The sequence below is a fragment of the Brassica napus genome, chromosome A5 (genome assembly GCF_020379485.1).
Source record: "Brassica napus cultivar Da-Ae chromosome A5, Da-Ae, whole genome shotgun sequence".
NCBI lineage: Eukaryota > Viridiplantae > Streptophyta > Magnoliopsida > Brassicales > Brassicaceae > Brassica > Brassica napus.
In genome coordinates this window covers 2,095,180-2,118,135 of record NC_063438.1, presented here as the reverse complement: position 1 = coordinate 2,118,135, position 22,956 = coordinate 2,095,180, and the positions used below count along the sequence as shown (strand labels likewise).

General features: G+C 36.8%; 7 protein-coding genes across 18 annotated transcripts; 6 read left to right on the top strand and 1 right to left on the bottom strand.

Annotated features, from left to right (window-relative positions):
• Positions 1 to 80: 80 nt before the first annotated feature.
• LOC106450719 (protein NLP8) lies at positions 81 to 3,592 on the bottom strand. Its single transcript, XM_013892444.3, has 5 exons — positions 3,357 to 3,592; positions 1,416 to 3,073; positions 1,217 to 1,337; positions 827 to 1,126; positions 81 to 753 (listed from the first exon to the last, which is right to left on the bottom strand). The coding sequence occupies exons 2-5, from the start codon at positions 2,940 to 2,942 to the stop codon at positions 230 to 232; spliced, it is 2,472 nt and encodes an 823-aa protein (XP_013747898.1). The 5' UTR covers positions 2,943 to 3,073; positions 3,357 to 3,592; the 3' UTR covers positions 81 to 229.
• Positions 3,593 to 5,463: 1,871 nt separating this feature from the next.
• On the top strand, positions 5,464 to 9,752 carry LOC106450720 (small G protein signaling modulator 1). 5 transcript variants are annotated; one of them, XM_048780409.1, is made up of 12 exons: positions 5,464 to 5,646; positions 6,012 to 6,164; positions 6,257 to 6,355; positions 6,431 to 6,534; positions 6,616 to 7,298; positions 7,365 to 7,487; positions 7,589 to 7,677; positions 7,917 to 8,117; positions 8,202 to 8,687; positions 8,750 to 8,833; positions 8,925 to 9,213; positions 9,322 to 9,752. In XM_048780409.1, the coding sequence occupies exons 2-11, from the start codon at positions 6,042 to 6,044 to the stop codon at positions 9,075 to 9,077; spliced, it is 2,145 nt and encodes a 714-aa protein (XP_048636366.1). In that variant the 5' UTR covers positions 5,464 to 5,646; positions 6,012 to 6,041; the 3' UTR covers positions 9,078 to 9,213; positions 9,322 to 9,752. The 5 variants fall into 5 exon arrangements, with proteins under 5 accessions (XP_048636366.1, XP_013747903.1, XP_013747902.1 ...); XM_013892449.3 differs by having other exon boundaries at positions 8,919 to 9,213; positions 9,359 to 9,752; XM_013892448.3 differs by having other exon boundaries at positions 6,012 to 6,176; positions 9,359 to 9,752.
• A 1,994-nt stretch (positions 9,753 to 11,746) lies between these two features.
• On the top strand, positions 11,747 to 13,747 carry LOC106450721 (probable esterase KAI2). Its single transcript, XM_048780412.1, has 2 exons — positions 11,747 to 12,142; positions 12,834 to 13,747. Exons 1-2 carry the CDS (start codon positions 11,772 to 11,774, stop codon positions 13,276 to 13,278), a joined length of 816 nt encoding a protein of 271 aa, XP_048636369.1. The 5' UTR covers positions 11,747 to 11,771; the 3' UTR covers positions 13,279 to 13,747.
• A 115-nt stretch (positions 13,748 to 13,862) lies between these two features.
• On the top strand, positions 13,863 to 16,252 carry LOC106453343. The gene is made up of 7 exons (XM_013895601.3): positions 13,863 to 15,029; positions 15,118 to 15,223; positions 15,309 to 15,362; positions 15,465 to 15,525; positions 15,607 to 15,683; positions 15,767 to 15,828; positions 15,911 to 16,252. The coding sequence occupies exons 1-7, from the start codon at positions 14,869 to 14,871 to the stop codon at positions 16,104 to 16,106; spliced, it is 717 nt and encodes a 238-aa protein (XP_013751055.2). The 5' UTR covers positions 13,863 to 14,868; the 3' UTR covers positions 16,107 to 16,252.
• Positions 16,253 to 16,414: 162 nt separating this feature from the next.
• Positions 16,415 to 18,740, top strand: BNAA05G03340D. Of its 4 annotated transcripts, none has more exons than XR_007339645.1 (11): positions 16,415 to 16,685; positions 16,759 to 16,958; positions 17,039 to 17,099; positions 17,201 to 17,261; positions 17,336 to 17,393; positions 17,468 to 17,555; positions 17,635 to 17,756; positions 17,838 to 17,963; positions 18,054 to 18,157; positions 18,237 to 18,391; positions 18,469 to 18,616. XR_007339645.1 is itself a non-coding variant. In XM_048780410.1 (11 exons), exons 1-11 carry the CDS (start codon positions 16,553 to 16,555, stop codon positions 18,526 to 18,528), a joined length of 1,158 nt encoding a protein of 385 aa, XP_048636367.1. In that variant the 5' UTR covers positions 16,425 to 16,552; the 3' UTR covers positions 18,529 to 18,616. The 4 variants fall into 4 exon arrangements, 2 of the variants coding, with proteins under 2 accessions (XP_048636367.1, XP_013747895.1); XM_048780410.1 differs by having other exon boundaries at positions 16,425 to 16,685; positions 18,054 to 18,147; XR_007339646.1 differs by having other exon boundaries at positions 16,426 to 16,685; positions 17,213 to 17,261.
• Positions 18,626 to 19,551, top strand: LOC106450718 (60S ribosomal protein L38-like). The gene is made up of 3 exons (XM_013892443.3): positions 18,626 to 18,868; positions 19,126 to 19,309; positions 19,420 to 19,551. The coding sequence occupies exons 1-3, from the start codon at positions 18,866 to 18,868 to the stop codon at positions 19,440 to 19,442; spliced, it is 210 nt and encodes a 69-aa protein (XP_013747897.1). The 5' UTR covers positions 18,626 to 18,865; the 3' UTR covers positions 19,443 to 19,551.
• A 683-nt stretch (positions 19,552 to 20,234) lies between these two features.
• Positions 20,235 to 22,764, top strand: LOC106450715 (hydroxyacylglutathione hydrolase 1, mitochondrial). 5 transcript variants are annotated; one of them, XM_013892438.3, is made up of 8 exons: positions 20,235 to 20,388; positions 20,731 to 20,913; positions 20,987 to 21,190; positions 21,399 to 21,522; positions 21,668 to 21,768; positions 22,032 to 22,106; positions 22,201 to 22,299; positions 22,372 to 22,764. In XM_013892438.3, exons 2-8 carry the CDS (start codon positions 20,749 to 20,751, stop codon positions 22,516 to 22,518), a joined length of 915 nt encoding a protein of 304 aa, XP_013747892.1. In that variant the 5' UTR covers positions 20,235 to 20,388; positions 20,731 to 20,748; the 3' UTR covers positions 22,519 to 22,764. The 5 variants fall into 5 exon arrangements, with proteins under 5 accessions (XP_013747892.1, XP_013747891.2, XP_013747889.3 ...); XM_013892437.3 differs by having other exon boundaries at positions 20,261 to 20,608; XM_013892435.3 differs by having other exon boundaries at positions 20,264 to 20,530.
• The last annotated feature ends 192 nt before the right edge of the window (positions 22,765 to 22,956 follow it).

Genomic DNA, 22,956 nt, shown 5'->3' with positions numbered 1-22,956 from the left:
TAAGAAAACAACAAAAAAAGTTTTAATATTCAAATAATTCTAGTTTGAATTGTTGACATATTTGGCCACCACCGACAAGATTAGACATCCAACTTTTTATTTTCTGATTTATATAAGACAATAAACATATACAGTATCAAAATTGTCTTTCTCCATCATGCCTTTCTTTACAAGCAAACTAATATATGAAGATTCTTTCACAGGGGAAAGCGTAAGTGAGCAGTAGATATTATAAACCTGTGCCTAAGTAACCGTTGCTACCACCAGAACTACCTATAGGAGCAGGCAAATCTCTAACGAGGAACTTCACCGTGTGTTTTCCCATACCATATAATATCTCCAAGCATTCTTGGAGATCAGAATCTGTAACCATCAACACCCATTCTTCTTCATCATCTAAGTACTTTAGTTGAAACGACCCTTCTTGCAGTTTAAAGCGTTTACTAACTTCTTTGTAGAGCTGAGAACACCCAGCAGATGACTCAAACTTGAAACGTATTGTGTCTTCTCTATAAGTAGCCTTTATAGTGAGCGTTCTTGACCCACTTTCGCCTTGGGTTCTCGTTTGGTTCCTATCATCCATGGAAGTAGATGAGCTTCCCAACACAACTGCGCCTGAGCTATTTGATGAATCTGACATGGATCGAATTGTTGTTTCCATGCCATCTGTAACCGGAGAGCTTAACTTGCCACTGAAGCCAGATTGTTCAGCCATCCAATCCCATTGTTGACCACTAGCATCCATGAATGAATCTGCACCAAACAGGAACTCGCTCAAGATTTTAAAATCTCTATCTAAGGTTCATGGCGTAGGAGATAGTCTTACCGTTTGTGATGATGTCATCCTCTAACTTAACTGCATTGTCGACTGATTTAGCTTTCAAGAGCTCAAAGGAGGTATCTTCACATGCATTGTTACCATTAGAAGATGGACCTTTTGGGGTAGGGCCAGCTGCAACGAACTCGCCCCTTGCTGAGTCAAACCTCAGTCCTCCTTCTACACCCTGGACAGAGTCAAGCACCGTCTGTATTTTCCTTAATGACCTGTTCACTTTGTTAATCTTACGAGACGGCCACCTTATGATCCCATGTTGTCTGCATATCCGTTTTAGTGTAGTGGGACAAACTGCAACAAGATTAGATCAAAGTCAAGCGTTAGAAACCTTATCTGGTAAATAGAAATGCATCAATGCCTGAGATAATGTGAAAACCTCACCACCAAGGCTCTTTGCAGCATCCTTTAGACTCCCAGAGAAATGTTGTTGGAGAACACTTAAGGTCACATTCTTCTCTGTTGTGCTTTTCTTCTTCTCTGGCGTTCTAGCTTTGCTCATATCCTATGAAAAAAAAACAAATCAATGCTCAATCTACTCACAAGTATCTACAGAAGAACCAAACTGTATACATCAACATACCTGCTCAAAGTTATCTTTATCAGAGGACATATCCGAAGTAGAGTTAAGTTCGGAATCTAATAATATTGTCTGAAAGTTTCCTGCACATGTGGTCTGCGGGAAGTTAGATATCTCTCTACCAACTTCGTTTTTAGTTGCTCCCACATCTGAAACAGTTCTCAGAGTTCGACAAATTCTCTGCAATGTACCCGAAAGGCTATCCAACAGAAGCTGTTGCTCCAAGCTTCCTTTCATACTTATCGGCAAGAATAGTTCAAGTACGTAATCATCTTCACCGGTGTAAGTGCTCCTCAGCTTTATAGCAACAGCAGCATTCAACCCGTACTTTCTAGCATGATGAACAAGAGGGTATTCGCCGATGTCATACACCTTCACATCAGAAGCAAAGGACGGCTGGTTTGATACAAAAGCTTTGCCAACGATTCCTTCCTTCTCTCTTAGACAATGCTCCAAACAGGCCTTCACAAAGCCTTCCATCTCCATATCATTCACATAACAAGCTGTCTCCTCCACGCAAAGAACTAATGAGTTTGGTCCATTACTACAAGGAAGCCAGGCTAAAGCTAAAGGCAGCTTGTGCGCATGACATACTGCTCGCAGAACATCTTTTATTTCAGCTAAGGCCTCTCTTTGATTACTTGAAAGGTACTGAGGACGAGGGATCTCTGATGTCCTTAAGTTCACAGCCTGAAGAGCACGGCAAACAGACTCCATCTCCTTATCAAAATCATGTTTCTCCTTGGATGTGACGAGCTCCATGACAGCGCAGCAAGACGTCCCAGACGCTTCTTCAAGGATAGGTATCGCAATGGAGCCACGGACTTCGTTATCTACCGCATGCTTCATACGCAGATACTCATCCCTCTTGTAATACCTCACGTTTGATGTCCACTCGCGCACTCCTGAGATAAACACTCGGCCAGGGAGACCAGGAGAAGAAGAACACTGATTTGGTTTGGAAGCAAAAGTGAATTTCCTCGACACTTCACGGTAGTTAGAAAGCCTCGGATCAAGCAGATAGGCTTGGTCGCATGTACTGAGAATGTACTGGTCTCCTGCTTTGATGGGAGTCCAGATTTGAGCTAAGATGCTATCTCCTGAGCCTGATGAGGACTCTATGAAAAGGCTTAGTGCCTTGAGCATCTTCTCATCTAATGAGTGGCTTAAAGACCTGGGGATAGTCTGGTTAATAACCCTGCGTCGTTTACCACTTAACTCGTTGATATCTAATGAGCAATCAATCTGAGAGCTCGTTGATCTTTCTTCAGTATGGTAAGAGCTTTCCAGATCATGGAAAGAACGAGTGAGACCAGCCCTCGGCTCAGGTGGATGAGTTAAACCATATTGAGAGAACAAGAGATCAGTAGGGGAAGGGGTATTGAACCATGTAGAGAAAGAGTCGAAGTTCATAAGCTCCGATGAGTTGAGCATATCAGCAGAACCAAAGCTTAAGACATCCATTTGTTGTGCTGTAGGAATGTCTTGATGACCAAAACCTTTGTCTCTGGAAGCAAAAGGTTGTTCCATTTCGTTTGATGATTGATTGACCAAAACAGCTCAACAGAAACAACAGAAACTATTACTGCTAGAGTCAAAAGATAGGATCTTTCAATCGAATATTACACAGATAAGAGATGCTTGAAACCTCCACCAATACCCTACAACAGAGAAGACGTCACAGAATCAAACACGAGTTGTTTCCCAATAAGACAAAAAAAAAAAAGCTCAAATTCAACAAAATACGAAATCAGCAGCACACTATCGCAGCAAAAGTCCAAAACTTTAACAACCGCAACTTCAGAACATTACAAGAGTATATAGTAAAGAGACCAAAGTTCAGAGTTTCAGACAAGACCTAGACAATCCAAAACAGAGCAAAGTAAAAAAAAAAAAAAAGAGAGCTTTAAGCTATTAGAAAGTTGGGTTTGTGTAAAGGCTTACACTTGAGCCCTCGTGGGAAGATATTAAATCAGCAGACTGAATAATATTGTCGATTTCATTAAGCTTTGCGACGAAGGAGAGACAGAAAGAGAGAGAGAGAGGTTTAGTCAGAGACGGAATCGAATCGGTCTCTCTCTGAGCTTTTGTGCTTGCGTAAGCAACAGAACGATGCGTTTTGATTTAGATTCATCCACGTGTGACGACGACAAGAAAGGAACTGGGACTGACGATTTTTTTTATTTTTTCTAATTTGTTGTTTATTTATTTATGCAAGTATATTTTAAAGAGTCTCTCTATTTTAAATTAGGAATCCTTGGACACCGTATATCGGCTCATGTCAGCGTATCTTTTACAGAGAGCTTCATGCACTGCATGGTATATTTTATTTAATTCCACATTTATGAAACATGTAAATAATAACAAAATAAGCATATTGTTTTACAAAAACAATGATATATTTTCAGAGTAAACAATCACCATTAAGTTATCCTTAGATTATTTTTTTCGAGAGTGTTTGTTTGATAATTAATACGAGTCAATTTTGTCCATTTTTTCCTAAGGAAATCTCATTTTTGTATTTCTTCCTCTTTATTCTTAGCATAAATTTATCAACATAATTATTCTTACTAAGTTAAAATGTTCATAGTTCACTACATTTTAGTATTACATAACAATCAAACACACCCATATAATCGCATTCATATATATGATACAAGCTTTCGGAAAAGATGGAGCTTGCCTTGTAGTGGCAATAAGCTTACATATATACAATTGAAAAATACCACTACCTTTGCTCGCATAATTGACTAATTGTGTGTTTTGGTAAAAGTTAGGCAGATGAATCATTCTACAATGATTGGTTTCAGACCTTAAAATTATGGTAAGAAGCCAAATTATACAATCATCAAATGATACTCTCGTATACTCACATGATCGATCACATCGATTTCTGTGTTGAAACTACTCATGAATACATTAGTCCGACTTGTAACCTCTCTAGTCTCTCTCTCCCTAAGAATAGATTATCAATTTTTGTAATCTTTATTTGGTTTTAGGAGATCAACAAGAGATGCATGTGATCCACTTTATACAAACTGCTCGGCCTTAGACCACTATGGCACGTTAGTATCCGTGATCGAGACTATTTTATTGTTCTGCTCGTGTCACGAATGACCCACTTCCTCTCCTCTAAGCATATTCTCCATTTATAAAAGTGACTAAAGTTTGATATGATAGGTGAATCTTGACCATCCGATAAGATTCGAGTTCTCTTTCAAGATTCTTCAAGCGTGGAATCTTCAACAATATACAACTAGGGCTATAATATCTTGCAGAAATTTGCTTGTCTCCCTATTTGCTGTAATTAATTAAAGTTCTTTGTCATGTATTGTGACGTGCGATTATAGATCCAATAATGTAAGATACTTACATGTTAAAATAAAATAAAAAATTGCTGAAAAAACTATATATGGAACTGCACTAGACGACCTAAAGCACCTATGCTTTTGGTACACTGATCTGATATGTAATCAGTGTGATGCATTTTTAATTTACTAGGATTAAAGCAAGTTTTGGAGTAAATTTAATTATAGAAACAGTAGGTGCAACCACAAGAATAATAACTATAGAACAGTTAGATGATGGATAAATTTAACTTCAGTATCTTCAGAACTCCCTTTCTATAAAACATGTCTTCTCTTTTTTTTTTTTGTCACGAAAAACATGTCTTCTCTAAAGTATTACTTTTGATGATAAATATCTAACTATATTGGGCCTAATAAACATCATGGAGGAAAACCAACAAAATTCAAAAGGCCCAATTTGTATTTTTCTCAAAGTGCTAACAAGAAAAGTCCAACGGAATAATTATATACATACACTATAACTCATAAGATCTTGTATTTTAATCAAAAATCTAATCACATTGCAAAACACTCTGACCTTGTTGATCGTAAACATAGACATTCACATGAGAATGGTATAGATAGATCTCAACTAATTGTCAATTAGTCCTATAAGGGCTATAATAAGTCAATAACAATTTTTTCCACACTTCACTTTATTTTTTAGATTAAAATTTATTTAATTTTCCCGCAAGCGTTATTAGCCTAAAAAGGAAAAATAACAAAAAAAAAATTAAAGAGAGAGAGAGAAAATAGAAACACTTTGATCAGAAAGGAGAGAGAGAAGGAAGAAAATTAAAAAAAAAAAAGGAACAAACTTTCAGTCGCCCATGAAACAATGGAGATCGGAGAAGATCATCATCCTTCATGATCCTTGACCCCTTCAGGTTCTTCTTCTCTTATCTCTCTCTGCATCCATCTATATATTCTCACCTGAGCGCTAAATGTACGTAAACGTTTAAGGAAAGTTTCTGTTTTTGATCTTTTTTTTTTAATAAGGAAACTCAATCCGACCGGCTCCATTGATCTGTCTCTTTATCTCCTGTCTGAAATTTCTAAATCATGTTTTTTTTTTTGGATTTTTGTGAAAATTTGGAATTTGATCACAGTAAAGATCTGATTTTTTTTTTAATTCTATTGATTGAAATAAAAGGTGAATTCTGATCTGCCTATGTGTGCTACAAGATCCTGATTGATTTTTATTTCTAGTTTCGATGATCTTGTTATATAAGTGATGATGAATGTTTTGCAGAGAAGAGTTTGGGGGAAGTGAGGAGAACTGATGTGTTCTGGTGGAGAAGGGAAACAATGGAGTTGTGGAAAAGCAGGTGTAGTGAGTTTGCAGAAAGTTGGATCTCTTGTTCGAGATTTGAGCGAGCCTTGTCTTTCACAATCACACATTCAGGTTGTTATCACTGTAAGCTCTTTCTCTGATTCTTCTTCTCTTTTCATCTTCTCTATAACAATGTATGTAAATGAGTAAAAGTTGATTTGTAGATTGGCAAAATGCTTAAGCCGGAGAAGTGGCAGGCGTCTTTTGATAGTGAAGGAAGAGTTTCTGGTTTTCAAAAGGCCCTCAAGTTAATTATTTTGGGGGTATGCTTCTCTCTTTTTTGCTGAAGAAGCTATCAAATGTTCTTTATACAATGTATGATGTTGTTTCCTTATTAGGGAATCGATCCGTCTATTAGAGCTGAAGTTTGGGAGTTTCTACTTGGTTGTTATGAGTTGAGCAGCACCTCTGAGCACCGTAACCAACTCAGGGTTGCTCGAAGGTAAAGACTATTTAGTGTTGTATCAACGCTTAGAGTGAGACTGTTAGAGAGATTTAAGTGTTAATTGAATTTTGCGCGTAGGAAACGGTACAATGAACTGCTCAAGCAATGCCAGACGATGCATTCAAGCGTGGGAACTGGTTCGCTTGCCTATGTTGTGGGGTCTAAAGTCATGGATATGCGGAAATCTTATAGAGATGAGTCTGTAAAGGTTTCCACTACAGAAGAAGCTTGTGTAGATGATCATGATGATAATACTGAGAATCATCATCACAGTGATTGGAGTAATAATGGTACTGACGCACCACCTCATGTACACAGAAGAGGGAGTTCTAGTGAGTCTATTGAGTTAGCAAGCGGAAGAGAAAGTCCAGAGAGCGTAGTATACAAAACTTCTAGTGCATATGACTTTGCTTCCCCTGCCGGTTACTATGACTTCCCCTCGCTGCCGGTTACGGATTTGTTTGGGAGGAATAGTTTAGATAAGATTGAGGTTTCCACGCCGGAGAGTGAGATAAGACCTGAGGAGGAGGGAATGCACCATTTTCGAGTTGATAAGAATGCTGAGTTAGTTAGAGAACAGCATAAGGCCGCTTCAGAGATCGAAGTGATGCATTCGGATTCTGTTGGACCATCGTCTTATCCTGGCTTGAGAATATCAGATGTCCCTGAAGAAATAGCATCGGTAAAGGAGAGTCCCTCTCGTGTTGGGAATGTCACAGAAGATCGAGTGTCTGAGTGGCTTTGGACACTGCATCGAATTGGTAGGAATGATTATCCTTGTCTTTTTTTTTTCTCGACAACTTAGTTAACTCTTTTTGTTTCTTCAGTTGTTGATGTGGTGAGGACGGACAGCCACCTTGAGTTCTACGAGGATCCGGGAAACCTAGGAAGAATGTCTGATATCCTTGCGGTTTATGCTTGGGTTGATCCTGCAACTGGTTATTGCCAAGGTTCCCATATCTCTCTTTAAGTTTTGTTTTTTAGATATGTTGAACTGAAACATGGTTTTAGTTTGGGATACTAACTCTATGTTTTGCAAATGTGTTGATAGGAATGAGTGATTTAGTCTCTCCTTTCGTGGTTCTTTTTGAGGATAATGCAGATGCCTTTTGGTGCTTTGAAATGCTCATAAGAAGAACGGTAATACCAATATTTTAATATCAATGTTCAAGAAAATCGCTATGGCGCTCTTATATGAGATTATTGATTAGACAGGCACCTAGAACGTTTAGACGAACTTTTTATAATAAAAAAAATCATTAGATAAAAATAGTTTCTTTCAGAAGCCGTCTAGACCGGTTTTTAGAACACCGCTTAATATACCATATGTTATCTGAATCATGCATTATGATTTTTGCTATGTGTCTTATCTGGTGCAGCGAGCGAATTTTCAAATGGAGGGACCTACTGGAGTGATGGATCAGTTGCAGTCACTGTGGCACATATTGCAACTCACAGATAAAGATATCTTTTCTCACTTATCACGTATTGGTGCTGAGAGTCTTCACTTTGCTTTCCGTATGCTTTTAGTCCTGTTCCGGCGAGAATTGTCTTTTAATGAGGCTCTCAGAATGTGGGAGGTGTGTAGCTCTTCTGTTCACTCTCTCTTTCTTTCAACTACTTTGTACTAAGTACTAACCATGCAATTTGTCTTTTGATTTTAGATGATGTGGGCAGCTGATTATGATGAATCTGTGGCTGAAGCTCTGGAGAATGATTGCTTGGAGCCTCTTGTGATTCAGCTTCCGAGAAAATCTGAAGCTGAGGTGAATGTAGAAGCGATAAATGGTGAGAGTATAAAGAGGGAACCAGCAATTTCAAAGAGCGGGCCAATTTCAAAGAGCAGCGGTTTGTTGTCTATGAGCGGTTTGCTGCCGAAGAGTGGTCCGTTGCCTAAGACTACTGGTCCGCTCTATGAGGAGAGTGGGATGAAGTCAGCATCATCATCATACTCTGCATATCACTTCTGTGGTTTGACAAGGAGTCTTTGGTCAAGGAACGATAGAACAACAACAACACATGTCCCTTGTGTAGTTTCATCTATCAAGAGAGGGGATGATGCTCTTCCTGTGTTTTGCGTGGCGGCGATTTTGATCATGAATCGACATAAGATCATTAAGGAAACTCGCTCCATTGATGACATGATACAGGTGGAAACTTCACCTTGCATTCTCAGTTGTTGAGATGCATCTAATATACTATGTTGTTGCAGATATTCAATGATAAGGTTCTTGTGTTTCGAGTAAGGAGATGCATACGCACAGCCATGAAACTTCGTAGGAAGTACATGTACAAGGTAAGAATATGCTCAGCAAAAAGATAAGTTTATGGTTCTTGATTAGTTTTTTTTAATCTCCATTTAATTGTTGAACGCTTGTTAGAGTCAGGTAATCAAGACCAAGAGCCACACTAACCAGGTTCAGATCGAGCATCAAACCCATATGGAGAGCCAGAAGCTGGAAGAGACTCAAAGCCATGGTGAGAACAAGAGCCAAACAAAAAGTTTACATCAGAGTCCTGCTACTCAGAATGGTGACTAGTCAGATTCTACTTATAACAGTATAATAAGATAAAACAAAAAGAAGAAGAAGCTTAGACAAGTAGGTCATCTTTGATAGCGAGTTTCCGAGGAAGAGGTTTCTGTTTGAAGATTCGTGCTTTGACAACTATTTTGAGGTACTCATTTTCCATTTTCTATAATGAAAAAGTGTTTGCAAACAATCTTACAGAAGCTATGATAGATCTTACTCTCTGCTAAAACCTCTTTTGTTGGTAATGTAACAGAATTATATTCTTATAATTGTTTGGCCTCTTCTTAAAGCTACCAGGAAGGAACAAGCAAGAGACTGAGAAGCTTGGCACTACACAAACTGAGTCATAAAGCAAAGAGGTTAGACAAATAAAATATTATTTTCTCTTTCGTGCGTGCGGGAGCAATTTTGACTGCATACACTTTATACTTATGTGAATATCAGAAAAAAAGAGAATACTACTTTTTTGGAAAGAAACACAAAAAAAAAAGAATCAAACTCCTGTTAGCTATAGAGAAGCCTTTTTTCACGGCGATCACAATGTAATAAATAACAACATAAATCTATATCTGAAACATAGAGTTTTCAATCTTTTTTCTCCCTGTTGTTTCATGTTTATGCTTCTTGCAATCGGGGGAGAGAGATTGTACTCTTTGTTTGTAAGCCTGCTTGTCTCTTCGTATCTATCCTCAGAACTATCTGACAACTCCTCAGATTTTGCTTGGTGTCATCTTTGTAAAGCAATTATTGATCTACTTCAAGAACAGATTTGTTTGATAGAATCAGCGAGTAGAATGAGCTTCTTGGTGGACATTGCTTTGCCATTTCAGAGAGGAAAGACTCGGGTTTGGTTTACCAGTCTTGTTAAAATTGTAGAGACGGTCAATGATCGATGTAGCTGCAATGTGTTCTTATCCCGGTTTAGGAGGTTCAATTCAGTATAAACCAAAACTACCTTGAATAACCGATCCAAAATCAATCTGACTCGGTTTCCATTTTTCTATATACAAGTTACAAACCTTAACTGACTTCAAACTGAAAGTTCTACTGAACTGAAACCAAACCTATATATTCAACCGAGACGAGTAAAAATAATTTGGTTTGTAAATTTGATAAATAAACTGGAGAGTTTTGAAACCAAACCCAAAATGGGATGGCCAATCCTAAAATCCTGATAAACGGTCTATATAACTGAAAAAAAGGTAACAAGTGACCTAGAAGTCATGTAGCCATGTCAAAAACACTCAAGCATCTGGATTTGAAGTAAGCCATGGCTCTATCCCATGAGATGGACAGTGATGGTCGTAGGTCCAAGGTTTGCTTATGTGACGTCAAGACATCTCTCCTGCATGTATGATAATCGGATCTTTGTTGAGCTTCTTTGAGTACTGTGCATGGTAAGTTGTTCTTTGAGTACTGTGCAAGGTAAGTTGTTGTGATGGTCGTAGGTCCAAGGTTTGCTTATGTGACGTCAAGACATCTCTCCTGCATGTATGATAATCGGATCTTTGTTGAGCTTCTTTGAGTACTGTGCAAGGTAAGTTGTTGTGTCTTGAGTACTTTTGAGAAGTAATTTGCATGAATTAGTATGTTAAAGATTTGTTCATTTAAAATAGTGGGGTTTTCATAAAGATGGTGAGTTATTTGATATATGGAAATAAATACTCTCGTATACAATATGTTATGCAAAGATGAAATAACAAATGCTATGCAATTGTAAGGATATATATAGTAAGGGGAAATGATCAGATCTGTTGTGTTTAAACTTTACTTTTTGTCACAGAGTTTATGGTATGTATATGAAGATGTTAATGTGACATGCAAGAAGGCAAAGGTATGCGGGGCTGCTAACTTTATTGGTAAAATCTTATGGAGAAAAAGTTTAGCAACTGACCCTTTTTTTTTGGCGACGCAACTGACTTTTGTTCCTTTTCCAAAAACATCATGGTTCGCCTAGAATTTTTTGCAACTAAAATAAAGCCAAAGATATTTCAAACAAGTTTTCGCAATTAACCAGTGGTGGTAGTCCAGTGGTGCTTGAGGGACTAAACCCAATATGGCGAACCCTGGTTCGAACCCTGCTGGCTACACAGATATGAACTATTGCTTTCGGCTCATTTGAATGCCCAGAAAAGAGTCTATCCGTGGACTGTACCTTCACCCGGGGGTTAGGTCTGTGTCTTGACCTGGGTTTAACCCTTTTAGTTTCAAAAAAAAAAAAATTTCGCAATTAAATTAAATGGCTTTAAGTTGGTTATTGGCATTGACATGTGTCCTCACAGATATCAACACCATGTGATTACGTGGTCCCATGCCTATCTTGGCATTATTATTCGGTATACAAATAAGGAATCCAGTATATAAATATATTGATTTTATATAATATATATGGGATTTTACTGTAGTGAATTTATACATAGGTGCGTGTGTGGTGCAATTTACCGTCCCCACGTGTATCAGGATAATGAGAGTTTTTTTTTTTTTTTGATAATGAGGGATATTATTATTTTCATATATATCAGTCTACCGCCTGATAATCAGCATGCACATTTTTTAAGACTTTTTTTAATTAACAACGTATACATGCATCTGATTTATTGCGCATAAAAATAATCATCGTGTTTTATAAAAGTGAAAATTAACAAACGCTTTAAAACGAATTTTCTAAAGGCAGAGAAGATTTTATAGCGTCGAGAGAGAGAGATGGGTGTAATAGAGGAAGCTCACAACGTGAAGGTGATTGGCTCAGGAAATAAAGGGACGGTCGTATTAGGTCACGGGTTCGGTACGGACCAGTCAGTATGGAAACACCTGGTTCCACATCTGGTCGACGATTACCGCATCGTGCTCTACGACAACATGGGAGCCGGTACGACCAATCCGGAATATTTCGACTTTGATCGTTACTCAACTCTCGAAGGTTTCGCCTTTGATTTGCTTGCAATCTTAGAAGACCTTCAAATCGAGTCTTGTATCTTTGTCGGTCACTCTCTTTCCGCCATGGTTGGTGTCTTGGCTTCTCTTAACCGACCTGACCTCTTCTCCAAAATCGTCATGGTTTCTGCTTCCCCAAGGTATGTTTCGAGATCTTTTGCTTTTATGTCTCATTTTGGGACATAACTTCGACAAAAGTACATCCATGTTCCTTCTCTCGTCTGAATTATCCTATTTCTCAAAAATAATTGAACTGTTACAGATTTTTTTAAATGACATTTAGTAATAAAACTTTTCAATTAAAGATGGTTCGTAAAATAATTTTTCAACGGAAAATATCATTACTATTTTAATTCCATCTATCACTTTCTCCATTTAAAATATCGTGCAAACGGTTTAAACGTTTTATAATGTTAAAAATTTAATTGAAAAGGTTTTTCAGCTTTAAAAATAGTTGTTTTAAAAATAGTTGAAGGGTATTATCAATAAGAATCATTAAATGTTTTAAAACTTTTATTATCCTTAAATGTTTAAAAAAATTTATTATCACTTATGCATTATTTTAAACTTTTATAATCTATTTATAAACTTCTAAAAATAGATTTATAAACTATTTTATAATATTATAAACCTTCAAGTTTTTAACAAAATAACGTTATGTTATCCTCTATGACGGTAGTTTAGACGGTGGGCGGCAAATTTTAACCGAGTTAAAGTTGAAAGTTTTTTAGTGGAATTTTTAGTTGATGAATTCTTTTATGATCTAACGAAGTTTTATTATTAAATCTTTTTTTTAAATTAATAGTTTTTTATTCTTTTGGTGCGTTTTAGATTCGTGAACGATGTTGATTACCAAGGTGGATTCGAGCAAGAAGACCTAAACCAGCTTTTTGAAGCGATACGAAGCAACTACAAAGCGTGGTGCTTAGGTTTCGCTCCACTGGTGGTAGGTGGAGACTTGGACTCGGTAGCCGTTCAAGAATTCAGCAGGACTCTCTTCAACATGCGTCCAGACATAGCTCTCTCCATGGCTCAGACCATTTTCAGTAGCGACATGAGACAAATCTTACCATTTGTCTCTGTCCCTTGTCACATCGTCCAAAGCGCTAAAGATTTAGCCGTACCGGTCGCCGTATCCGAGTATCTTCACACCAATCTCGGGTCTGAATCCGTCGTCGAGGTTATGTCTTCAGAGGGTCATCTTCCTCAGCTTAGCTCGCCGGCCTCTGTTATTCCCGTTCTCCTCCGTCACATCCGCCAGGACATTACTGTCTGATGAGTGATGATGAGAGGATGTTAATTATAAATAGCGAAATTATATGTATGATGTGATGAACATGTCTGGGGTAAGTGAGTATATCGTTTCGTTGTCGTTTGGTTCTGCTTTGTTTTTTTTTTTTTTGTAAACGTTACAGATTTGTTTGGGAGGAATAGTTTAGATAAGATAGAGGTTTCCACGCTGGAGAGTGAGATAAGATCTGAGGAGGAGGGAATGCACCATTTTCGAGTTGATAAGAATGCTGAGTTGGTTCTGCTTTGTTTATCCTTGGATTCTGTATTTGATCAGTTTGTTGTTGTTCTAATCTTTGTGTTAGCGAAAAGTCTTGGTCTCTTGTGTCCAGCTTTTGTTCGATATTCGTGATTGGTGGTCTGTAGTGAATTATCTAAAGTGTCGTCGTTGAGGTATTATGTGTGTGAACTGTAAACTGAAGCTGAAATTCCGAAGATATTTTTCAATTCTTTGTTGTCCTACGTTTTGAGTAATATTTGACAAATAATTTGCATGAAAAATAAATATATAAAAAATTCAAAAAAGGTTTTTAATAAAGATGGTGATTTGAACTGTCTGCAAAGATTCAAAAAAGATTTTTAATAAAGGTGGTGATGTGAAGCAACGTGCTATACTGTGATCCTGTGTTTGATTTTCCATGCAGAACTATGAGATCCCATTTTTAGCAACAAAAAAACTATGAGATCCCATTTCTCATTTGTTCGTATTTATTATATTGATATGTGAATACGAATCATGTAAAATCTCTTAATTAAATACAGTATAAAAGAAAGGGAAAAAATACAAAAAAGAACATCACTACATGAGAGGATGTCATATTGATACGAATTAAAACAGCTGGAAACTCCTGATCAGTAATTAGTACGTTGACACATGAATGGTTGGTATTTTCCATTGTGTGTGCTTCAAATGCATTCGCACGGCAAATGCACATAATCACAACAAGTCACAATCTAGAACATCAAGATTAATTATTACATTGAAAGCCTTTTCAATAAAAAAAAATAATTACTACAAACAAAATGTAATATTCGTTGAATTAGTTTTATGATGACATCGCATGCAAATATGCATACAATCGAAAAAATCACATAAAACAAATATATGAAGTATATATCTTGTCGCCTCACTGTAAACTCTTATATGAATCCATGGGAATATATTAATTATGTTCATGGTCTACGATAATAAGGCACGATGATTTTGTAACCTTTTAATATATTTTTATTAGTTAAATAGACATTTATAGTTGTCTTTCCAATCATGGAAAATTAACTACTTGACAAACACATACAGCTTCAAAGTATAATTTAATTATTGTTAACTACTAAATAAAAAAAAATACTAAAAGGTAAGCAACTCTCCGTTACCAAATTAACAAGAATCACTTTCAAATTTTCGCTTTAAATTTATTATTTATTTTATTTTTTCCGCGTTACATATAAAGTGTTTAATTATTATTCCTTCTTCAACCTCTAATACTATCATCTAGATATATATGCTAGCTTATTTTCCGGAGCTAGGGTTTTTATTTGTATCTTCTATAGTTTTTCTTTTTTGAGGTTGTAGTTGTTGATGGCGAATCATTCATGGTCAAACGGTGATATGAATCACCAAAACGCATACTTCGGAAACTCCACGACGTCGCCGGAAAGCTCAGGGATGAATCACCTCTCAGGTACCGCCACGAATTGGAGCTCTGAAGAACAGGCCATTCTCGAAGATGCTCTTGTTAGGTTAGCGAGTTTCTTTAACCATCAAACTTAGGATATTTTCAATACCGCAGTTTCTTGATTCTCTTGTTTTTTTTTTAATTTCACGAAGGTATTCGTCAGACCCGAGTCCGAGTATCTTACGTTACGCAAAAATAGCGTCGGAGCTTCAGCACAAGACAGTTAGAGACGTTGCTTTGCGTTGCAGATGGATAAACGTAATGATTTCTTCCTTCTTCCTCAAGTTAGGTTTTAAATCTCTCTTTCACAATCAAGCCCTCTAATATAGTTATCTTCGCGCAGAAAAAGAGAAGAAAATTAGAAGATCATAATGGGTTGGGAGGAGTTGACAACAAGGTTCTTAATTAAATATAGATAACCTCTCTAGGTTTCTGTGTTAATTATATTCTGGTTTAAAACTTTTAACTGCATCTTGTTTCATGTTTGATATATCTTCAGGAGAGTATAGATAAGGTGGTGGCTTCAAACTCAGCTCCACATCTTCTTAGAGAAGAAGATGGTAAGTGTATATATCTTTGTCTCAAGATCAGACAAGGAGATCTTATCCTAATAAATAAAGATTCGTTTCATGATAATGCAGGGGTCATCATTGAGCTTCTTAAACAAAACGAGCTATTCCTCAATCAGATCCATACAAATCTCACATCCTCCTCAATGGTAAAACTATATTGATCCTTTCAAAAATCACAAACTTAGCTTGCGGCAAAAGTTATCTTACATGTTTCCTCCTTTTTTTACAGTTAAAAGAGAACTTAAAACTGTTCTGCAAAACGCGCCAAAACATCAAGAACCTTCTCAAAAAGTATGTTAATATCTGCTTTGTCTATGTTGTTGTTCTTCACGTGTGCATATCATAACTTTTTGGTTTTCTGAAATAACTACAGCTTGCAGGAGAATGCGCCAGAGCCGATGAAGCGTATGCCATGGCCTGAGAAGTTGAGTGATGATCATGATGAGCTACTTGATTCAATCCTTGATCTCTCAGCTTCACCAAGGCAGCAACCATCGCCAGAGGAATTTGATCATGATCAGCTACTTGGTTCACTCTTTCGTCCCTCAACTTCACCAAAGCAACCATGAATTAACAAGACTCTTTTGTTTTTTTTGTTTCTCTTCAGTTTTTAGGTTTTATTGTTTTTTTTTTCAGTAGAGACCCTAACGTAGAACACAAGTTTAATTAGCTGATGTAAACTTTTGATTGAAAGAAGCTTTTCTAGTGTTAAATGTCAAGAAGTCAAAGAAAAAGTTTGACTTTTTCATATTAAAAAAAAAAAAGGAGCAAACTATTTGGTCATCATAACTTGGAGTTAAGATCACAAGTTCAAATCTTTGTAATAATTAGCTGATGAATAACAAACAATCAAGAACCTTTGATTGAAACAAGCTTTTCTCTTATGTTAAATGTCAAAAAGTCAAATAAAAAGTTTGACTTTTTCATGCTTTTATAAAAAAAAAAGAAGCAAACTTTTTGGTCTGAGAATCATAAATTCGAGAAAAGTATCAAACTTTGTGACGATTGAGCTAAGATGGAGACACTGAGAGATTGTATGGAGGAAATGGTGAAGTTCACACTTACTCACCGTGTAGATTTCGATTTAGAGCTCACCGGAGCTTTCTGCTCCGGCCTTCTTTCCGGCGACTCGCTTCCGGCCGGTGATGGTATCGAACCTCTTTTCCAAAACCCATTTGTTTACTGTTCGTGTTTCATTGAATCGGTCTGTGTTTGATGCAGAGACTGTAGAAGCATTTGCAGGTGTTCCTGAGTATCCTCTGTACAAGCCTCTAGCTTTAAACCTGCTGAAGTCAATTGCTTCTGGTTGTTTCTGTGGGGGTTTTGAGAAGGTTTCGCTGGGGAAAGAGGTGATCTGGTTGAAGGAGAAAGAGGAGGAGTGGAGGAAGATGATAATCCAAAAGGGTTCTGAGTTAGTCAACGTGAGTTTGATCAAGAGTCATCAATGCTTATTACAGTTTTTGTTTGCTTTTGACTGTTCCCTTTGCAATAATCTTAACAGGCCTTGAAGTATGTAGCTTGTGAGCTTCAAGTTCAAGAGCCCTTATTCTCCCTCATGAAAGGTACAATCTTTGTCTGAAATTTTTTTATGTGTGTGTTTTAACCGCTTGTCAATGTCAACAACATCAAGTTCTTGATGAGTTTCTGTGTTGCTTAATTTGAGTGGATACATTAGATGGTGTCAAAACAGTTGAGGCAAGGTGTTTTGAAGCGGAGTATGATAGGTAATGAGAAGTGAAAAGTTACTGAGCATGATTCCAAACGTTTGTGAATGTTAAGTGTTGTTTGCATTCTTCAGACTTCAACAAAGAGGCTCTCTGGTTATGATAAATAAATCTCTCATGTTTGAAGTTATGGTAAGATTATATTTCTTTTGCTTTCATGTTTTTGCAATAGATATCTTGTGATAGATCCTCTTCTTGATTTATAGGAAATGCACAAATATTCATCATTTAATGAGCTGTTAAAAGCCGAGAGTCCAGAGAAAGTCTTCCCTGGCACTACTACACTTGAAGAAGGTAAGCTTCTTTCTTTATCTCAATCCCTAGCCGTTACATTCTGTGTAAGTTAATGTCTCAAAGATTCTTACATTCTTAGGTATGAAAATGTTCAAGAAGTTGTGTGATGTTGATCAAGAGAAGAAGAGCAATGGTGTTGTTGCAATCCATCTTAGTAAATCAGTTTCTCAGCCTTGTGTAGCTTTGTCTCACATACTCTCTGTACGTTCTAGCTTTTTCCATGTTCTCTACTTCTGTTGTTCATATGATTCATTCTCTTGATGTTTCTTCCAAAAACTACAGGGCTTGAGTTACACAGGTGTGCAAAGCCTTCTGGGTCTTTCTCACACCGTTGGATCCATTTCTCATGCTCTGCCTCCTCCAAGATCAGTTCTACTCTCTTCCTTTATGCTTCCGTATAAACCAAAGGTACCACAATACATTGTAGTGAACTCTTTTGAAACTAGTTGGCCTATGTGACATATAATTAAGAATCTTTTTTTTATCCGTTTTGTTGAGGTAAAAGGTTGTAGACTGAGCCATGGAGCCAGAGCATTATCCAAGCATGTTGATCGAAGTAGTGATGGATTCTGGGGTGTTCTTTCTGGATCCGGTAAGTAAAAGTAAGTACCAAACTTATCAGACACTCACTGATACTTTTTCAACATTTGAATCTTGTTTTTTATTTCTTTTTTCTCTCAGATTCAGATAAGAATAAGCATGCAATGGACATTATCAATAGCTTCATCGGCCAGTGTTGTTGGATGAACATACATATAGTTCCACCACACGGGGAAGTGTTCGAGATTAGAGTAGCTCAAGGATATGGAGCACGTTGGTCTCCAGATGGAACCAAAGTATGAACTTATCTCTTATGTTTTGATCAACGATTGGTTTAGTGATTGGTGAAAGTGTTATCTGTTTATGTTTGCAGTTCATTGGATTTCTTGAGCCTTACAGTGAAGATGGCCACTCCATGGCCTGGAAGCATTAGACCCTCACCTGTAGATGTATCTGTTTTCTTTCAATCAAATGTAATGTCATCTGGTCATTTTTTTTAGTGCAAGTAAAAGTTTGGGTAAGAAAGTAGTAAAAACAAAACTAAAAGGACCTAAATGCAAGAAACATCGTCAAACTCTGTAAAACTGTAACATGAACTTTCCGATACATGTTTGGGCCGAAGCCCATTATGAAGATTGTTTGAAAGATGGGCTAAAGAGTATTTTAACTGTAAGAGTCTAGGGTTTGGTCTCTATATCTCGCAAGCAGTGTGTTTTATTGAAGGCTTTGTTCTTGCTCTCTGTGTCTGAAAGGCGGCTACAGATCCGAAAATGGTACGTTTTCTCGATCTTTCGATCTCGTTTCATCTTTCTGTAAAGCATATAGCTATCGATGTGACTCCTAGCTAATCAAAATGTTCAATTCTTGTTTCATTTTAGCTTTAATTATCGCTTGTCTTTTTTTATTAGAATTAAACATGTAGGTTATAGAGAACCTGATCTGCTAAAATGATGTTTTGATGTATTGTCTTGTTGAGAAATTCTAAATATCATGATGATGATGGTGATTGATGTATATGTAATGTGTGCAGCCTAAGCAAATCCACGAGATCAAGGACTTCCTTCTGACGGCAAGAAGGAAGGATGCTAGATCAGTGAAGATCAAGAGAAGCAAAGACATTGTCAAGTTCAAGGTCAGATGCTCGAAGTACCTCTACACTCTCTGCGTCGTTGACCAAGAGAAAGCCGACAAGCTTAAGCAGTCGCTTCCTCCAGGTCCGTTTATTATCTTAACAACTCAGCTTTTCTATTGTTCTACGCTACACAAACTTAAGAATAAGGATTCGCATATTGACACGTGATATGTATGTTGTTGATTTTATCAGGTTTGAGTGTGCAAGACCTTTGAAGATGAGAAAATGAAGCTCCTTTGTTATGATGAATCCTGATGAGTTTTTGTTTAGTTAAACTATGTTCAAACTTTTTATGAGTATTGAGTATGTTTTGGTTTTTTTAAATTAGTTCCATACCTCCATGATTAACTACACAATCTATATAAATTGGACATCCCGCGAGCAGATTGTGTTTGATACGCATTTGATTATTGCAAATGTGATTTTGTACTCTATAAAGATTAAGCTGGAAGCTGTTTCAGGCCCATATAATGTTTATGGGCTAAACTTCTTAGAAGTCACATCTTCATACGGTTTGATTATTTACTTGTGGTTTGGGGACTGAGTTACGTACATATATTTCCAAGATTGACAAACTCGACAAGTTTAATATATTAAAAAAAAAATACAAACATGTTTGAAATAGGAAAATAAAACTTGATTTAACTTTCATAAAACCAATAAAAGTATACAAACCCAAATGATATGTAAAACCATTCAATAAAACCAGCAAACTATTAAATAGTGACCAGATAGAATCTTTCTTTTCTTTCTTCTTTAGACGTCGGGCCAAAAGTAACTGTTTCTTTTGACAAAACCAGCAAACTATTAAAAAATGGAATCTAAAACTAGCAACATAGAAGAAAAAAAAAACAAGTTAAATGCAAAAACCGTTAAAAAATAAATAACATTAACATAAAGTGAAAATTTATTACCCTTTCAAAAAAAAAGTCACTGAACAATTTTATTGTTAGGGGGTATTTAGTAGTTGAGCTATGTATTATTAAAATTAAATCTGACTTAAAAGCGAAAACGAAAGTTGAAAATAAAAAAAATAAATAAAACAAAACAAAAAGCTGTCTCAAAGCTCTGACGATCTTTCCTGTCCTAGTCGCAGACTCGTCATCACAGCTCTCAAGCGAAATTCCACCTGCTTCTTCCGCGCAATTTCTCCTCTACTAGGTAAGTCCTCTCGAATCAATCATCTCTCCGAAGAATCTAGAGAGAGATAGAAGTAGAGGATATGCCAATAATCTCCAAAGCTTCTTCATCTACCAACAACAACAACAATAATAACAACTCATCGCTTCCTTCTTCTTCTAGGGTTCATCTCTCTCTATCTTTGATTCACTCTTTGTTCGTAACTGTTGATAGCAATCCCGATCTGGTTTTTTTAATGATGGTTGGTACGAGATTTAAGCGTATGTTTTGTCAGACAAATGTGTTTGGTCTTTTTTTTTGGGCTGTTATGTTGTTTTTTTATTAGATTATATTAATTTTTTTTTAATTGTATCTATGGAATAGATTGGAGGTAGGCTTTGTATGTGGCCTGGTTTGAGACATCTTTGCCTGAGGAAAAGCTTGTTATACGGAGTTATGTGGTTATTCTCAATGCCACTCAAGACACTTCGAGGAGCTAGAAAAACACTTAAGATCACACACTTTTGTAGCATCTCCAACATGCCCTCTTCATTAAAAATCGAACTGGTTAGTCTACGCATCATTACTTATGACGTTTCAGTCTCTTTTTGTTTTTCTAATTTTGTCGGTGGTGTTTCAGGTGCCGTGTAGTAAGGAGAACTATGCTTATGTTTTGCACGATGAAGACACTGGCACTGTTGGAGTTGTTGATCCTTCTGAGGCTGCGCCTGTTATAGAGGCGTTGAGTAGGAAAAATTGGAACTTGACTTATATATTGAATACTCATCATCATGATGATCACATTGGGGGGAATGCTGAGCTGAAAGCAAAGTATGGCGCAAAGGTAATGGGATGCTATCTCTGCTCTATGTAATCACTTGTTCCCCTTGCCTCTGTTAGCTATGAAACATAGAGCTATATAAATAATAGTTTGGTTGTTAAGAAGACTGAGGTTGACTTCTACTTTGCTAGTCAGATGTAGTGTGGCTATTTGTTTAGTTGTTTTCTTTCTTTGTTGCTTTGTTCTGAAATGTTTTTTATGTTTCTGGCAGGTGATTGGCTCAGCTGTGGATAAGGATCGGATTCCTGGAATTGACATACTTCTCAAGGAGAGTGATAAGTGGATGTTTGCTGGACATGAGGTTCGGGTTATTGACACTCCTGGCCACACACAAGGTTTGTAGCCACCACCTCTACAGTTAAAAGCTATGAACATATGTCTACACTGAAATGTTGCCAGCCTTATAAACGTTAGTTGGACCACGTCTGTGAAACTTATCTGTTCTTACACACTGTGTAACTGCTCTCATTTCTCAAACAGGCCATGTTAGCTTTTACTTTCCCGGATCAGCCACAGTTTTCACAGGAGATTTGATACATAGCTTATCTTGTGGTGCCCTTTCTGAAGGTACCCCTGAGCAGGTAACATTAATTGAACCTACATTAAGCCCTCAACCTATCCTGAATCTGATAAATAGAAATATTCAACCATTTCAATTTGCACTGGTTGATTTCTTGTGGCAAAAAATTGTGCTAAGAGACTTTTGGCTTTGAAAACTTAAAAGTTCAAATGTTATAGACTTTTTTTGAGAGATCACTTGGTAGTAATAACCTAACATCATAGTTTCTTTCACAGAAATTTACAGTTTTATGTTCGATAAGATCCCCTTTGTTGACTGTCTCAGATGCTTTCATCATTCCAGAAGATTGTTTCTTTACCAGATGATACGAATATATACTGCGGTCGTGAAAACACATCAGTAAGTTTTCACACATAAGTTCTGTACTCTTATCTCACATTATCCAACTCGAAGCAAACTATATATATATATAAATATGTCATTCTTGGTACAGGGGAATGTCAAGTTTGCACTATCCATAGAACCAAAGAACGAAACTCTTCGGGCCTATGCAACCCGAGTCGCCCATCTTCGCAGCCAAGGGCTCCCCTCGGTAAAATATATCTTCTCTTCTCTCTCTCTGTAAGCCTCCATAAGGATTTCACTTACTGGTTGTTGTCTGTAGATTCCAACGACTGTTAAGGTGGAGAAAGCGTGTAACCCATTCCTCAGAACATCAAGCAAAGAAATCCGCAGATCTTTAAACATTCCAGAGTCAGCAAACGAAGCTGAAGCATTACGTCGTATACACAGAGCAAGAGACCGTTTCTAAAGAAGTTTGATGGTTATCTCACCTTATTGTATAGTTGGAAGTCACTCATCATCAGCTGCAAAGATTAATATATGAAAATGTTTTGAGCTTTTTTCAGTAATCATTTGAATATTATATTCAAAACCAAAAAGTCATATATCAAATATATAGCTGAGCTCAGTTACTAAAATATTAGTTTTCAAATGTAATATATGATTTTCTTTTTCGTTTTCCTCATGTATAATATACTACACGTTTTAGTGTCCATATCCAAACGCTTACCAAATGTCTAACTGTCGAAATCATTTGTTTGGTGGGTTGATGGATATAGCTCACCAAAACCATACATGTGACAACTCAAGCGTGCGTCCCTATGATTATTTTTTTTGATTTTTGTATATTATCTTACAAGAAGTATATTTTATTAGTGTTTCTATATGATATGGTTTGAGTCCTGAA